This window comes from Panicum hallii, chromosome 1 (assembly GCF_002211085.1).
Source record: "Panicum hallii strain FIL2 chromosome 1, PHallii_v3.1, whole genome shotgun sequence".
NCBI lineage: Eukaryota > Viridiplantae > Streptophyta > Magnoliopsida > Poales > Poaceae > Panicum > Panicum hallii.
This window is the reverse complement of record NC_038042.1, coordinates 51,449,001-51,464,538: the sequence shown is the minus strand read 5'-3', so window position 1 is coordinate 51,464,538 and position 15,538 is coordinate 51,449,001. Positions and strand designations below refer to the sequence as shown.

Here is a 15,538-nt window from a genome sequence, read left to right as displayed (position 1 = left end):
GGCTTCAGTAAGATTCTCGGCGACGTTTACTTGATCTTCAGATATACCCTGCTCGGGTTCCGGGACCAATTCGTAAGTTCCGTCTTCAAGCGTCGTTGATTCTACATGATATGAAATGATTTGAATTAAGTGATTATTAAGTCAATATCTTTCCTTCACGATAAGGTTGCAATCCTACAATTCACATTCAAAACACTACAAAGCAAAGGATTTGAATTCTAAGAATTCAAATTTATTTACTATACATTAATCTAATTAAGTTAAATAGTGCTATAAAATTATGAAAAATTTACTATGAATTACTCTACATCAGAACAACACATGGTAAAAAAATCTAAGCATGATGGCATCAGTAACATGCTTGAATAAATTTACTTTATTTCAAGCTTACTTTGCACAAATTTAAATGAGTTCAAGTTAGAGTGCAATACTTGTTCGCAATTTTTCAAAAGTTCAAGGGTTCACTGTAAAGTAAGATTTTCTTTCAAACCATATCCCAAATAAAAATATGCCCAAAAGCAAAAGTGTAGAGTTTAAAAAGATCTACAACTTTGATTTAAGGGTCAGCTTCAAAAGAGTTAGGGTTTTGAAACTATTTCAAAATCCAACAAACTATCTAATTTCAAATAAAATCTATTTAAAATTCACATTGCAATTGAAACCTTAGGGTAAATCTACTTCATACAGCGGTCTAAAAGTAAATACTTTCTTTTCCAAAACTACCCTTCATACAATTTGAAATTACCTTTCATTCAAACACATTTAGCAAAAGAATCCTAAATTTGCCATAAATATAAAAACACCCTTTACCGAGTGCCCATATTTTGGCACTCGGCAAAGACCTCTTTGCCGAGCGCCCGTATTTTGGCACTCGGCAAAGACCTCTTTGCCGAGAGTCCGTGATCTGGCGCTCGGCAAAAGGTAAGTTATTCCTTACACAGCCTACGCATCACACTTGTGCACTTCCTTCACAGCCGTAACACTCGCGACTTTGCCGCCGCGCCCCTGCCCCCGCCGCGCCCCCGCCGCCCCCGGCCTTCGCGCCAGATCACCTTCAACCTGTACAAATTTAAAGTAAGTGTTTCTCAAAGGTCTCAGTAATCATCAAGAAATATCCTGATGAATTTTATAGACATATGGGCAATATAACCAACTACGATTTACCTGAACTAGCTGATAGACCATAGGATTAGAACAGCATTTCCGATTTATGCTATAGTTAATTCAGGGCCCCCGCCACCTCGGCCGCCGCCACCGCCCGACTGTATATGTTTAGAGTATGGAAGACCATGAGTTGATGTACAGTGGCCGCTTAGGTCAAGGTCAGATCACCGATGAATGGATCGACAAGACCGATGCTTTCTTGGAATGGGCGTTTGGCGAAGCTGCTAAAGGAGCAAGTAAATTAGTCTGTCCATGCAGCAATTGTGTAAACAGGAAGAGACAAACAAAGAAGGTCATGGGGGAACATCTTTGGAGGAATGGATTTACGGCAGGCTATACCCGGTGGGTCTACCACGGTGAAGACGGTCGTATGAGAGATGAGGTGGTGAGACCACGCAGGGAGGATTATGATGCCGATGCCGGGGTAGCGGACATGCTAAATGACTATCACGAGGCAGAGTTCGCTGAAGGACGTACGGAGGAGGAGCCAGAGGCAACCGCAAAGGCGTTCTATGACATGTTTGCCGTGGCACAGAAATCCCTTCACGGACAGACAAAGGTTTCTCAACTGGATGCCATTGGACGCATAATGGCATTAAAGTCGCAATATAGCTTGAGTCGAGATGCCTTCGATGGCATGTTGACAGTTATTGGCAGCCTGCTTCTGGAGGATCACATTCTGCCAAAGAGCATGTACGAGGTACAGAAACTCCTTCGTGCACTCAAGATGCCGTATGACCAGATACATGCTTGTCCGAAGGGGTGCGTCCTGTTTAGGAAAGAATACGCGGAATTAAAGGTCTGTCCAAAGTGTAAAGCCTCTAGGTTCATGGAGGTAGTCTCTGGTGATGGCCGCAAGAGGCAGCTTGACATCCCCATGAGAATCCTGCGTCACCTTCCGTTCATACCAAGGATCCAGCGGTTATACATGACTGAGAAATACGCGAAACAGATGACATGGCACAAAAATGGCAAACGATACAAACCTGACAAGATGGTTCATGCGTCCGATGGTGAAGCATAGCCCCACTTTGATAGCATTCATCATGAGAAAGCCAGAGAGGTTCGTAATGTATGCGTTGCGTTGGCAACAGATGGGTTCAATCCTTATGGAATGATGGCTGCCACGTACACATGTTGGCCCATATTTGTTATCCCTCTCAATCTCCCACCAGGCGTATGCTTTCAACGACAGAATATATTATTGTCGTTGATTATTCCAGGACATCCGGGAAATAATATGGGTGTGTTCATGGAGTCTCTAATTGATGAATTGGTCCGTGCTTGGGAGGAAGGGGTATGGACGTACGACCAGGCCATGAAAACAAACTTCAAAATGCATGTTTGGTACCAATACTCCCTGCATGACTTGCTGGCCTATGGGATATTCAGCGCCTGGTGTGTTCACGGGAGGTTCCATGCCCAGTATGCAAGGAAGGTCTTAGGTTCATTTGGTTGCAGAAGGGTGGCAAGTATTCGGCGTTCGACAAACATCGGCAATTCCTCCCTCATGACCATGCATTCAGACGAGACCAAAAGAACTTCACGAAAGATGTCGCGGTGATAGACCTTGCACCTCCAATGAAGACTAGTGCCGCGGTCCGTCAGCAGATAGAGGTCTCGTGGTCAATCCAGAAGGTGGCTTTGTGGGATATAGCCAGCACCATCTGTGGACTCATAAGTCAGGCTTGACTCGGCTCCCCTATTATGATGATCTTCTCCTTCCACACAACATTGATGTGATGCACACTAAAAAGAATATCGCTGAGGCACTTTGGGCAACAATCATGGACATTCCCGGTAAGACAAAGGACAACGCTAAGGCTAGAGTGGATATGGCAACGTTGTGTGATAGACCAAACCTACAGATGAAGCCTCCTGGTCACGGTAAGACATGGAGAAAGTCTAAGGCCGATTTCGTCTTGACCAAGCCCCAAAGGAGGGAAGTACTAGAATGGATCAAGACGTTGATGTTCCCTGATGGGTATGTAGCTAATCTGAGTAGGGGGGTCAACTTATCTACTATGCGAGTCTTAGGGATGAAGAGTCAAGACTACCACATATGGATTGAGCGGCTTCTTCCGGCGATGGTTCGAGGGTATGTCCATGAGAATGTGTGGCTAGTGCTTGCAAAGTTGAGCTATTTCTTCTGCCAGTTTTATGCCAAGGAGTTATCTAGAACCATGGTTGCAGACTTGGAAATATTTCTTCTGTAAGTTGGAGAAGATCTTTCCACCCGGCTTCTTCAATCCAACGGAGCATATGATTTTGCACCTTCCGTACGAAGCACGAATGGGGGGTCCCATGCAGGGTCGTTGGTGCTATCCAATCGAGAGATGTCTAAAGGTTGTTTGGAAGAAATGTGGAAATAAATGCAAAATTGAGGCTTCCATTGCAGAGGCATACATTCTGGAGGAGGTGTCGAACTTCACAACAACATACTATGGTGACAACCTCTCTAGCGTGTATAATCCACCCCCTCGTTACAATGCTAGCGAAAATAAATCGAACCTCAGCCTTTTTCGAGGGCAAATCGGAAGTGCAAGTGGTTCGACCACCAAGACATTGAGACATCAAGAGTGGTGCCAGATCATGCTATATGTGTTGACCAACCTTGACGAGGTGGTGCCGTACATGGAGCAATTTGTTCATGAATTCTGGTGTCAATCAAGGGATCCTACCCAGCAGGAATGTGATACCCTTCTTAGACAGGGTGCGGGAAATGATTGCCCGATTTCATTTATTGGTTCAAACAGCAGGGCCATAGGGTGAGTGCCCAGTTGAGATAGGTTGCCGATGGCTTTGCCTATAGGGTGAGGTCATATTCTGTTTATGACGTGAATGGATCGTTTTTCTACAACAAGCTATGAGGCAAGTCGACCCAATCGAAAGACCACAAATACTGGAGTTTTTACTCCTGGTCTTGATGGGGTCGAGTATTATGGAAGAATTGAAGAAATATACGAACTCAGTTTTCATGGTTCCAAACCTCTTAATCCTGTCATATTCAAATGTCATTGGTTTGATTCTGAAGTAATGAGATGGACATATTCTAATCTTGGGCTAGTCGAAATTCGACAGGATTCCGTCTTACCAGGAGACGATGTCTATATTGTGGCCCAACAGGCCATACAAGTTTATTATCTCCCATATACGTGCCAAACCAAAGAGCATCTTAAGGGTTAGTATGTTGTGCACAAGGTGTTACCGCACGGTAAAGTACCTGTCCCAAACGATGAAGATTATAACTTAGACCCCAACACATATGACGGAGAGTTCCTTCAAGAAGAGGGGTTAGAAGGACGATTTGAGATAGACGTAACCGAAGCGGATGGAATGGAAGTTGAAACGGTTGTTGATGAGGAGGAGGAGGATGAGGAGGATGAGGTGAAGAATGTGAAGGACTTACAAATGCTACAACGATTACATTTACGCAATTCCAATGACGACATTGATTCTTCAGATAGTGTTGATTATGACATGGTTGATAGTGATGATGAGACTTATGATCCAGCTGCTCCCGATTATGAAGATCATTCTTAATCAATGTAATACTAAATTATTATGTAATTATGTTTAATTTACGTTGCATCTCTTTCTAAGTATGTCTTGTTTATTTATACTTATTGCTTTACTCTTCTTAATTGCAGGTGATTGAACAAAGATGGTGGGCAGTGGAATGAGGAGCGTTAGGTCGCTTAACCAGAGGGTTAGGTCCGCTGAAGCTGGGTCGTCTGAGAGGAGGGGGAGGAGGAGGGGGACGATGCAGGTGCCCCTGCAGGAGACCACGGAGGAGGAGGCGCAGGTGGCCTCGCAGGACGACACGGAGGAGGAGGCGCTGGAGGTGCATGAGGCGCAGCAGACGGCCTCTGGTTCGTCTAGCGTCTACTCACGAGGTAAGTAACTTTATATATTTTTATGGCTTCTTCATGTTATATGTTCAAATTCGAAGTATAAACTAATAATTTTTCTTAATCACTTGTGCAGGTCCCGCGAGTCTGCCTAATCGACCGATACCTAGTGAGAAACGACCGTTGATTCGACCCGAGGGGGAAAAGTAAGTAATTTTTATGTAATCATTGCCTATGTTCAAATTCAAATTAGAAACTAAAAGTGATGGCTAATCATTTGTGCAGGTCCTGGAGGATTGTGGAGAGTGCAGGTGCTGCTCACAGACGCTCCGTCAATGGCATCCTCGGTCTTCTGTGCAAGGATCACTTTCCTGGCTTGGTTGAGTACGCTGGAGTTGTGGGACCAGCCTATACGTTCGACCAATACGCCGCCGCCCCCGATACTGAAGATCGGGATGGCAGGGTATTCAACAATAAGGCGGAGCGGGTGAAGCAGGAGCTATGGGTAAGTGCTACATACATCGCAATCATTGCAAATTCTTGAAATAATGAATGGTATACATCATGTTTGCATGCAGGATTTTTTTCAAATGCCAGGATGGGTTTGAGGCCAAGGTTGACATGGTGGCTACCAGATGCTGTAAGAAACTAGTCGTGGACATGCACTATGAGGCGCGTCTCCAGACCATTATAAGTTTCCACGCCACCGTCCTTGGAGAGAAGGTCACCAAAACAGACGCAAGAACCATGTCGTTGACTAAGGAGCAGTACTTGCAGGTAAATATAGAATATTAATGTTTATTCTTTTTACATTAAGTATTCATTCCTTTTTACATTACGTACGATTAATGTAATCTTCTAATATGTCATCTACTTATTGTCGTGTAGATGATTCCTTATTGGTGCGCTGCGCATGCCGAGTGCTGGCAACAGATGGTGCAAAAGTGATGCTCCAACGAGTGGGAGGAGTCGCACAACGCTTGCCGGGAGCGGCGTTTGATGATGCCTGGTGTACCACACCATCAAGGCAGCCGCAGCCTCAGCGGATATGCAGAAGCATGGGTACGCGAATTTATTTATTTAATCCAACACTCAATTATGCATGATTTCTAATTGTCTTGCTGGTTTTCTCGCATTCGTCGTCACATGGTGGCCAGCCTTGCTTCCTCTTCAAGGCATTTGCTATAGCCCACAAGGGAAAGGCGACGTTCGATGTCAACTACAACCCGGAGGACGGGCCAGAGGCATACAGCAACGTGACCGCCCACAGCCGCCTCAGTGAGTATACATCGATGGCAAGGGAGGTCCATGGTCCAGATTATGATCCGACCACCGAGGATCTTGACGGTGAAGTCGTCATGAGGGTCGGAGGAGGTAAGAAGTATGGGCGGTACTGGATTGCCGACGGCGCAATCGACGCGTCCTCTACTCCTACACTATCTCATATTAGAGCAAGGAGCACCAGCGCGAGCCCAGCCATACGACCTCGGCAGGACACTTCACAGTACTGGATACAGGAACTCCAGGTTATTATTTCTGTATATGTCGTTTATTGATTATTATAGATCTTTTCTTTGCATTATTGTAATATTGGGGTGAAAATTTTGTAGGACCAGCTAGAAGAAGAGAGGAGGCTACGTGTGGCCTTGGAGGCGAGGATGAGCGCCGAGCGTGAGGCCGAGCGGCTAAGGATGAGCGAGATTGTTGCTTACATGCAGAGCCTTGGCGCCGCAACGGGTGTTGCTCCGCCAGCTTCGTTGTTTTCTCCACCTCGACCACCACCTCCACCTCCTGATCCGTTTTCTACTCCTACGAGTATGGATAAATTTAGTCATATATGATCGTTATTTTTCTTATCTCACATGTAATCTCTTCTACTTTGTGCAGAATCAATCGGCGGCCTCAAATGACCCTCATGTATCTCCAAATCAAAGTAATTAGCCAACTTGGTGATGGTTTCCGAAATTAGTCAAATGATCTTTTGTTGTGAACTTGTTGAGAACTTGTAATCAGTGGTTTTGAGAATTGTTTGTGAACTTTGTGAATTTATCCGTTGAACTCTTGTAAATCTATTTTTCATTGCTTATTAATATCATCATTAATTTCGTCATTAAATTCTTGGAAAACTTGTGGTCGATCAGATTGTTTGATGCGTCTGTGTGGCTATTGCGAACTGTGTGAGGCTTCGGGGAGAAAGAAAACCGGCGTTTAAAAAAAACCTTTGCCGAGTGCCTCTGCTCCAGCACTCGGCAAAGAGCATAATATTCGCCGAGGATCTCTGCTCCAGCACTCGGCAAAGAGCGTTAGCTTTGCCGAGTGCTGGAACAGGACACTCGAATAATCTTTGCCGAGTGTCCCTACACAAGCACTCGGCAAAGAGCGTAATTTTTGCCGAGTGCTTTTTTCAGGCGCTCAGCAAATGTCCGTCACCGTTTTTTCCGCCGTCACGTCTATTTTTCTTGCTGAGTGCTGGATAAGGCGCTCGGCAAAGTCTTTGCCGAGTGCCCGATAAAAAACACTCGGCAAAGAGGCCTTTGCCGACCCTTTCTTTGCCGTTTCCTCTTTACCGAGTGTAACACTCGGCAAAGCGTTTGCCGAGCGCTTTTGTTGTTTTGCCGAGTGTCTCAGACACTCGGCAAAGTGGGCTTCTCCCGTAGTGGTTGCGACGAAATAGCAGTGATTCATTTCTCCGAAAGGATTGCGTGGCAAAAAAACACACACACAATTTCATAGCCGACACACCAGCATGCAACATTAGTCGCAGCTCAAGCTTGCTTCTCTCCTCGACATCACAACTGAGAGGAAGAAAAAAGAAAAAAAACACGTACAGAAAAATAGACACAACGACTAGTACACGGCAACGCGCATCACCGGGGGCCGCAGAGACCGTGGAGGGAGGGAAAGAATCGAACAGCAGGATTCTTTAACCTGCTTCTCTTCTGACAGACTGACACCGCCTCTCGCAAACACCCCGATACGCAGTCCCGTCCACACCACTTGATCTGGGAGCAGTCATTTAAGAGTAGTTCACCAAGGAGCGGTACGTGGCTCCGGCCTTCCAGCTGGCGGGGATGACGTTGTTGGCGACGAGGACCTTGCCGGAGTCGGAGGTAAGCCGGATCGAGAATGGCGCCCTCAGCGCCTTGCCGGTGTTGGAGTTGTAGCGCCACAGCGCGCCCCAGTTCTGCACCATCGGCGTCCAGGTGCTGCAGCCAGCCTCCATCAGGTGGACGGCGCTGAGGTCGCCGTCGCCGTCCTCGAACTCGACCAGCACCTCGAAGTAGAACGGGTTGGAGCCCTGGTCCACCTGGAAGGCGATGTTCACGCCGCTGTACTTGCACGGCACCCTTCCACGCACGAGAGCGGTAACTATATGTGAACTCCGTTCTGAGATGGAATTCTGAACTTCTAAATACTGTAGGTAGCAGCAGGCACGCACGTACCTCTTGTACTGGACCTTGAGGATTCCGGCGGCGCGGAGCCTGTCGGCCATGCCGGGCTTCGCCATGGCGCCCATGGAGGTGCCGCTCATGTCGAAGTGGGCCGCCTCAGCGAGGCAGACCCCGGCGGGGCACTCGTCGGTGATGACCACGGTCGCCGGCTGCCCGGAGCACGCCGGGTTGCTGTCGCATTTAACCTGCATTACGCGCGGCACATGAACGCATTCAGTTAGCACCAGCGCCGACCACTTTGCACCATGAATGTAGTTTAGATTTTAGACTGTGTGCAATGCTGACCTCGTAGCAGGCGCCGCATCCCTTGCCTCCCTTGAACAGAGACGGGCTCCCGGCGGCGATCATCGACGAGAACGGCCGCTGGCCGACGGCAGTCTGGTAGCCGCACGCGCCGCCTGCATATACAAATTCGCCCCGCTCCATGCCAAAAGCGACGTGTAATGCTAACCGACAGACAATAGAATAAGGAACCGCACTAACCGTCGCTGCCGTCGCCGTTGGGCGCGCCGTAGTACGTCGCGCCGGCGGACAGCCAGCCGCCGGAGCCGTAGGCGTAGGAGGCCGAGGGGGTAGCGGTGTGGTTGCTGCGGGCCCTCACTGCCGGCCTGTGCGCCGGCCGCCTGTGCCTGTTTGGCTTGGCGAGCTTGCGGGTGCAAGCAATGGGGCTCACTAGAAGCCCGAGCACGACCAGCGCGCCGAACAGTAAGGTGTAGGACTTCGCCATCGCTACTGCCGCAAGCTTCTTGCTTGCTGCTGCTTCTGGGCTAAGCACTGGTAGCTCGGAAGAGGCTGTGAGCTAGGAGATGAGCTCAGCTCGAGTGGTGTTTGCTTGGTGAGTTGCAGGAGCCGCCACGAGTGGGGTATTTATAGGCAATCTGCTGGGAATAGGGAAGTACTACGTGGCAAGAAAAATTGGGATCCTGCCGGCCGAATTATCGGGCAGAACGTGATGAGTTGGTGTTGAGCGGAGAAAAGATAGGCTAAACTAACCATTATACACAGTACAGTTCTTATTCTGCAGACTTCAGTGCCTACCAAATAATGCTGCGATAGAATAATGCAAAACGCACGTACAATTGGACGATGCCTATTAAAAATTTGTATGATTTGGAAGCACGTGCTGATAATTCTGAAGGCATGTACTTGTGAGCGAAACTTCTTCTAGTAGTACTACTGAACCGTAGATCCCCATTGTATGAGCTGCATACTTCAGCTACCATTGTGTCGTATTGCTGAGAAGGATTCAAATGCGAGCAGCGAATTTAGAGGCGAGGGGACGCATAAACTTTGAACTGGATAAATTTCGAGCTCATCCCAGTGCAAATTTTGCTCGTGTTATATATCATGGAAATGGCAGGTGAAGTGTTAAATCACAATAAAGCAACGAACTAGCCGCGGTTGGTGGTCACTGGTCAGAGCGTGATTTCAGGAGCAATTTGGCGAAAGGCGATCGCCTGGTTATTATAATGCTAGTTAACACCAAGCTGAAGGAACCCAGACCTTGAATGATGGAGATGGATTCACTTTCTCCAGCACCCAAGATCCGCACAAACAGATGAAATCTCTCCAGGCACTTATCACCCGTCAGTTAGTTAGTTAGTTGGGATCACAGTACTGAATTGCAGGCCATTGGTCCCAGTTTGATCCGTCCCTTTGATCCTTCGTCAAATGCACGGCTGGCTAGTTCATGATTCTGCCGTCCTTCAACCGGAATACTCGCTCTCTCTTTTTTAGGGAACTGGAATACTCTCTTTACCATCGAAGCTCTCCTGTCACGCACGAGCGATGATGCATCGGCCAAAACGAACCGACCATTCTTCTGCCAGCAAGAAGAGAATGTTTGTAGCTTGCTGCGTCTGCAAACTCCGCCGACTTTTTACAACTAATTTGTAGCTGAATAATCTGATCTTGCACCATGTGATCGTCGGCCATCGCGACGAACCCACCTTTACCAAGCATCCTTCGCAACTACACACACAGATCTTTTGCGGTGTTCAGGAGGAATGCAGGCCTGTGCTATGCCGTAGAGCTGTACAGTTCAGAAAGCAAAGTATCGGCCTCGGGCCCTGCACTGCACGACATCAAGCTTCTACTTTTGATCGGTGTCTGGTAGTGCTGAGCAAATCTCGCTGCGTCATATCTTCTATAATTTTAAGGAATCGCAAAGGTGTAATCAGAATATCAGATACACTAATGATCGAAATCTTTGAAATTCTTAGTAGTAGTTGAAGTGACCCCATAGGCACATGCGCGCAGGCCCTGCACCTGCCTTTGGATCAGATTCGGTGGGTGAAATGGGACTGCAGCAATCAGCGTGTATGCTTTGTAATGTTTCAGACCTGGAAGTCTGGTCTGGAGTCGAAAACAACTTTGGTTTAACTAGTTCATGTCAGCACAAAAATTTAGGTGATATCATGTTACTCCATTTGTAGCGCTCGTATGAAAAAAAAATACATTTTTTTTGAAAAAAAAAGGTGCCAAGATTTTGACAGTGTCCTGCAAAATTTTCTGCTTGCAGTTAGGGATTAATTGTAAAGCCGAGCAAATGAGTTAGCTTTTTCTAGTATCATAAAGCTTTTCTTGTAAGCAAGGTTCGAATTATGATCACGCGGGATCAAAACCGACGCCTTGTTTACAATGAAACACTAAGCATGAGGCCTTTGGTTGTATAAAGCTTTAAAAAGGAAGGAAGAACTGTGGTTTCCATGTTAGCTTCTGTGCTCGCCTATCCCCCGGCCGGCGTCCCCCTCGCGTTGACACCGGCGCCGTGAATCGAGGGACAGTGACTCCCGGCGAGTCCCTCTGCAGCACTGCAGAGGCGCTCGTCCCTCGGTACCGGCGCTGGGGCACGAAGCACAACGTGTAGCTTCCCAAATCCCACCGACAGCGTCAGAACCTGCTGCAAAATCGCACCCGCGTCCGCGCGCGGCAGCCGAAATCGGGGCCGAAAGTTCCGTCCTCGCGGCTCCGCGCCTTGCCGCCCTACCGACTAGCACATGTCCTGAAAAATTCTCGCAGCGTCATCTTGCCACGAGGTCGCAAGAGTTCCTGCCGGCGCTTCCGTTTGTCGAAATTCTGTCCTGAAATTACTGGCCGTTGCTGAAGCTGATACGCTTCTGAATCCCGGTGCCTGATTGCAAATAGTGTTTTACGTAAGAAAAATAAGAAGAAGTTATTTTTTGTACTTGTTTAGAGTATATTATGGAGATCGGAACTTTGGAGGCGAGATGGAAAGTGTGAAAGGCGTTGGTGTATGGAGGAATCAAATATATTATAGACACGGTTCTTCAAGCTTCATCTATTATAATCCAACAGGGAGTTTTGAGTTTCTTCGGGTACTAAAAAAACACGAATTCGGACCTGACAGCTACTAGCCACATGTCTTCGTAGTTCGATGGAGTATTTCAAACGCAGAAAGAGGCATAATCTTCACGTTCTCAATTTCTGAGTACTATAGCAAGTTTAATACTAATAAAAGTTAGCTGTAACTAAGATAATATAGCAAACATTCATGTCTCTTGTGTTGGAGGCCATAAAAACACTTGGATTTTTTTTTCCCTGCTTGGTGCAGCATGGTTTGAGTTCTCCTGTATCTGTAGGATTTGGTAGCTAGCAAGTCTGCTGCGCTCATGACTTATGGAAAGCTGACTTTCGATTAAAAAAAATATCAATCGTCAGGGGAATGAGGAATAGGTGGCACCGAGTCGCTGCACCTCGGCCCAGTTGCATCCCTGTCGGGGAGAGAGAAATTCGCATTGAGTGGATCCTGGAGCAACCCGCACGGGCCAGATCTGAGCCAATGAAATACAGGCCAGCGGGCTGGTTTCCAGGCCCATCTCCAACCCGGCGGTGGCCGGCCGTTGGCTGTGCTGCGTGTGCGTGGAGAAAGAAGCAGAGAGCCTCGTCGTCTCCGGTCACGGCGCACGCCGTGCCGGGAAACCTGCCAAGACCTATCAGACACCGAAACACGTGACCCGAACGACGCGTACAGGAACCCGTAGCCGATGGATCGTTACCAAATTCGGCCAAGAGACCAGAGAGGTAAGCCGCGTTCTCTAGGTGCCGGCCCGGCGCATGGACGACGATGGCCATGGCGACGCCGTGGGCTTCGGCCCTGGCACAAGTAGAAGCGGCCGGCACGCGGGACTTGGGGCACGCCCGTGGGGCCCGGCATGGGGGCCCGCGGTTGCCGCAGCGCCACGTACCGTCGCGGCCTTGCTCCGCTGGGCAGCGGCTCGTCGCGACCCGCGCGCATGCACGAGTGCGACGCGAACTGATGAGAGCTCTCCGCCTTCGCCGCTTCTGTTAAGAAGGGTGGCGTGGCCAACGCTTGGCATCCAACGGGCTCTGACGACGGGATGAGCTCTGACTCCCGTGGGCTCTTCCCTCAAAGACGCACGGCACGAAGGGGCGTGGCTTGCGCACGCCTGAAAGCGAAATGACGATCGAGATGAACACAAGCAACTTCACTTCTACTAACGTTTATTGATACCCAAACTTCACGAACACGAACACACCATCCCGGCGATACACGACGGCGCGGATTCGCACGCACGTCACGAACCAGGCAACACATTAATGGCGTTAAATTTTACGCCCACGCACGCACAGCTTGAATCATAAACCAAGCTCGCGCCACGCCGCCGTCGCAGCTCACGCCACCGGCGGCGGGCGGGCGCGTGCGCATCTACCCATCATTATTGTTCCCGTCGGATCAGTAGTTGAAGTTAACGACAGAGCGGTACGTGGCGCCGGGCGTCCAGCCGGCGGGGATCACGTCGCTGGCGACGAGCGTCCTGCCGGAGCCGGAGGTGACGCGGATGGAGAAGGGCGCCCGCAGGGCGGCGCCCGAGTCGTACCGCCACACCGCGCCCCAGGACTGCTGCATCTGCGCCCACGCCGCGCCGCCGCTCTGCATGAGCTCCACGGACCGCAGGTCGCCGTCCCCGGACTCGTACTCGACCAGCACCGCCAGGTAGTTCGGGTTCGAGCCGGCGTCCACCTTGAACGTGATCTCCGTCCCCTGCCAGTTGCACGGCACCCTGCATGCAAAAAAAAAAAAGGCACAACGCAGCGCGCGGTCATGGACGGCGCAAGAGTACAAGCGGGCGAGGAAGGGACGCTCTGGAATCTAGCCGGCCTGTCACGAAGTCCAGGCTACGCGAGAATGTCTGTACGTGCATGCGTGAAGCCACAACAAGAAGCTAGTGTTCCAACGGAATGCACCGAAAGCGATTACAGGCATTGTGTGCGACACGAACACAAGCAAGTACACACTAGCTAGTGATGCAGCCATGCAGGGTGTGTGCGCGCGCGCACGGGGTTACGTGCCTGCAGCTAGCGGAGCTGGTCTTACCGGGTGTACTGGATCGTGAGGCGGCCGGCGGCGCGGAGCTGGTCGGCCTGCCCGGGCTTCGCCATGGCGCCGAACGCCGTGCCGCTCAGGTCGAAGTGCACGGGCTCCTTCAGGCACGCGCCGCCGGGGCACACGTCGGTGAGGACCACCGTCACCGGGCTGCCGGAGCACGCCGCGTGCCGAGTGCACCTCACCTGCGGAAATATTTTGCCCCCCCCCCCCCCCCCAACGGCGGCGGCGGCGTCATTAAGTGAGCAGTACAGTAATACTGCAAGCGAGATTCTTTTTTTTCCTTTTTGAAACGGCAAGCGACTTGAAACTGAAAGACACGTCGTCATACGACGACCGTGCGTGGACGGACCTGGTAGCAGGAGCCGCAGCCCTTGCCGCTCTGGAAGATGGACGGGCTGCCGGCGGCGATCATGGACGCGAACGGCGGCAGGTCGACGGCGTTCTGGTACCCGCACGCGCCGCCTGCACAACGAAACAGATCGACACGCACGCATGAGGGGCAGGCATTACATTATCAGCAGGAACTACGAACTACATATTGTATTTGTGTGCGTCCATGTATCAACAGCATGCCCACGCACCGTCGCTCCCGGCGCCGTTGGGCGCGCCGTACCACGTCGCGCCGGCGTCGCCGGACCAGCCGGAGAGCTTGCGGTGGAGCTCGACGGGCGCGCCGGGACGGAGGAGGCAGGCGAGCGCCGCGAGGGCCGCGAACACGAAGCGAGACAGGGCCCAGGTCTTGGTGGAAGCCATGGCCGGCGCCCACGACGACAGGCGGAGCGGTGGAGTGCGGGGCAGTGGAGTGGAGTGGAGTGTGCTGCCCGCGTGTGGCGGTGGTGTGCGCTCCCGAGCTTGCTCATGGCGTCTACTTATACGCAGCGGAGAGGTTGGTGGCGGGTACACGGCAGAGATTGATCGCCCAGCCACTAAAATTACTCCGTTGATTGTCGGGTTGCGGTGTGGCACTGCCCGCGGCTTTGCTGGGTCAAATCCGTCCGAAATTCAAGGTGGGGGGAAATTTGCAAATCCCCATTTGGGATTCTAATTTCTACCCCGGCCCGCGGTGACTCATTACTCCTCTGCTGGGGTGTTCCATGCACGGCACGCACTTCACATCGCAACGGATCCTAGGAGAAATGAACGGTAGGAGTTGAAGATACTCCAGTAGAATTAGCATCAGGCCGGGCCGGTCCGTTGATTGTGTGGTACAGATCAGTTGTTTCCGCCGCAGTTCATTCCATCTGGATACCGCGTCATCCATGGCGGTCTTGGGGGTCGATTCGCCCGAGTCGAAGCCATTCGCCTCGAGTCAGATTTGGTGACTGGCGAGTGCTAAACAGTTGGGACGATCGATCAGCCGGTGCACCTCCGATCAAGCTGATAGCCGGCGACGAACAAGGGGAAAAAATGACGCAGGAAGGCAGAGCACCTCGTCAAGAGGACGGGACGGCAGTTTCCGTTATTTCGGTTGGAGAGACGACCCTACGAGGCTCTAGTCGTTGCCCATCCCGAGACGGCTCCACGCCCCGTCCACTTCATCCCCCAAAATCCCGGTCAGCCGAGCGCCGCGCCATCGGCGTCGCGAGATGAAAAATTTTCAACTCTCCCGGCGCCGTGAATCCCTGGGAAACGCACGGGCGCGCCCCGCGACGTCGTCAGAACTGCCGCCGCGGCAGGCACGCAAGCGGCACTCGAGCCGT

The 15,538-nt window shown here is 50.6% G+C and overlaps 2 protein-coding genes across 3 annotated transcripts; both read right to left on the bottom strand.

The window, feature by feature from the left end:
* Nucleotides 1-7,718: 7,718 nt before the first annotated feature.
* LOC112901995 (expansin-B11-like) lies at nucleotides 7,719-9,290 on the bottom strand. 2 transcript variants are annotated; one of them, XM_025970886.1, is made up of 4 exons: nucleotides 8,951-9,290; nucleotides 8,753-8,865; nucleotides 8,459-8,652; nucleotides 7,719-8,384 (listed from the first exon to the last, which is right to left on the bottom strand). In XM_025970886.1, the coding sequence occupies exons 1-4, from the start codon at nucleotides 9,192-9,194 to the stop codon at nucleotides 7,883-7,885; spliced, it is 1,053 nt and encodes a 350-aa protein (XP_025826671.1). In that variant the 5' UTR covers nucleotides 9,195-9,290; the 3' UTR covers nucleotides 7,719-7,882. The 2 variants fall into 2 exon arrangements, with proteins under 2 accessions (XP_025826671.1, XP_025826676.1); XM_025970891.1 differs by having other exon boundaries at nucleotides 7,901-8,362; nucleotides 8,951-9,194.
* A 3,646-nt stretch (nucleotides 9,291-12,936) lies between these two features.
* Nucleotides 12,937-14,660, bottom strand: LOC112892445 (expansin-B15-like). Its single transcript, XM_025959610.1, has 4 exons — nucleotides 14,420-14,660; nucleotides 14,188-14,300; nucleotides 13,827-14,020; nucleotides 12,937-13,512 (listed from the first exon to the last, which is right to left on the bottom strand). Exons 1-4 carry the CDS (start codon nucleotides 14,589-14,591, stop codon nucleotides 13,185-13,187), a joined length of 807 nt encoding a protein of 268 aa, XP_025815395.1. The 5' UTR covers nucleotides 14,592-14,660; the 3' UTR covers nucleotides 12,937-13,184.
* Nucleotides 14,661-15,538: the final 878 nt, after the last annotated feature.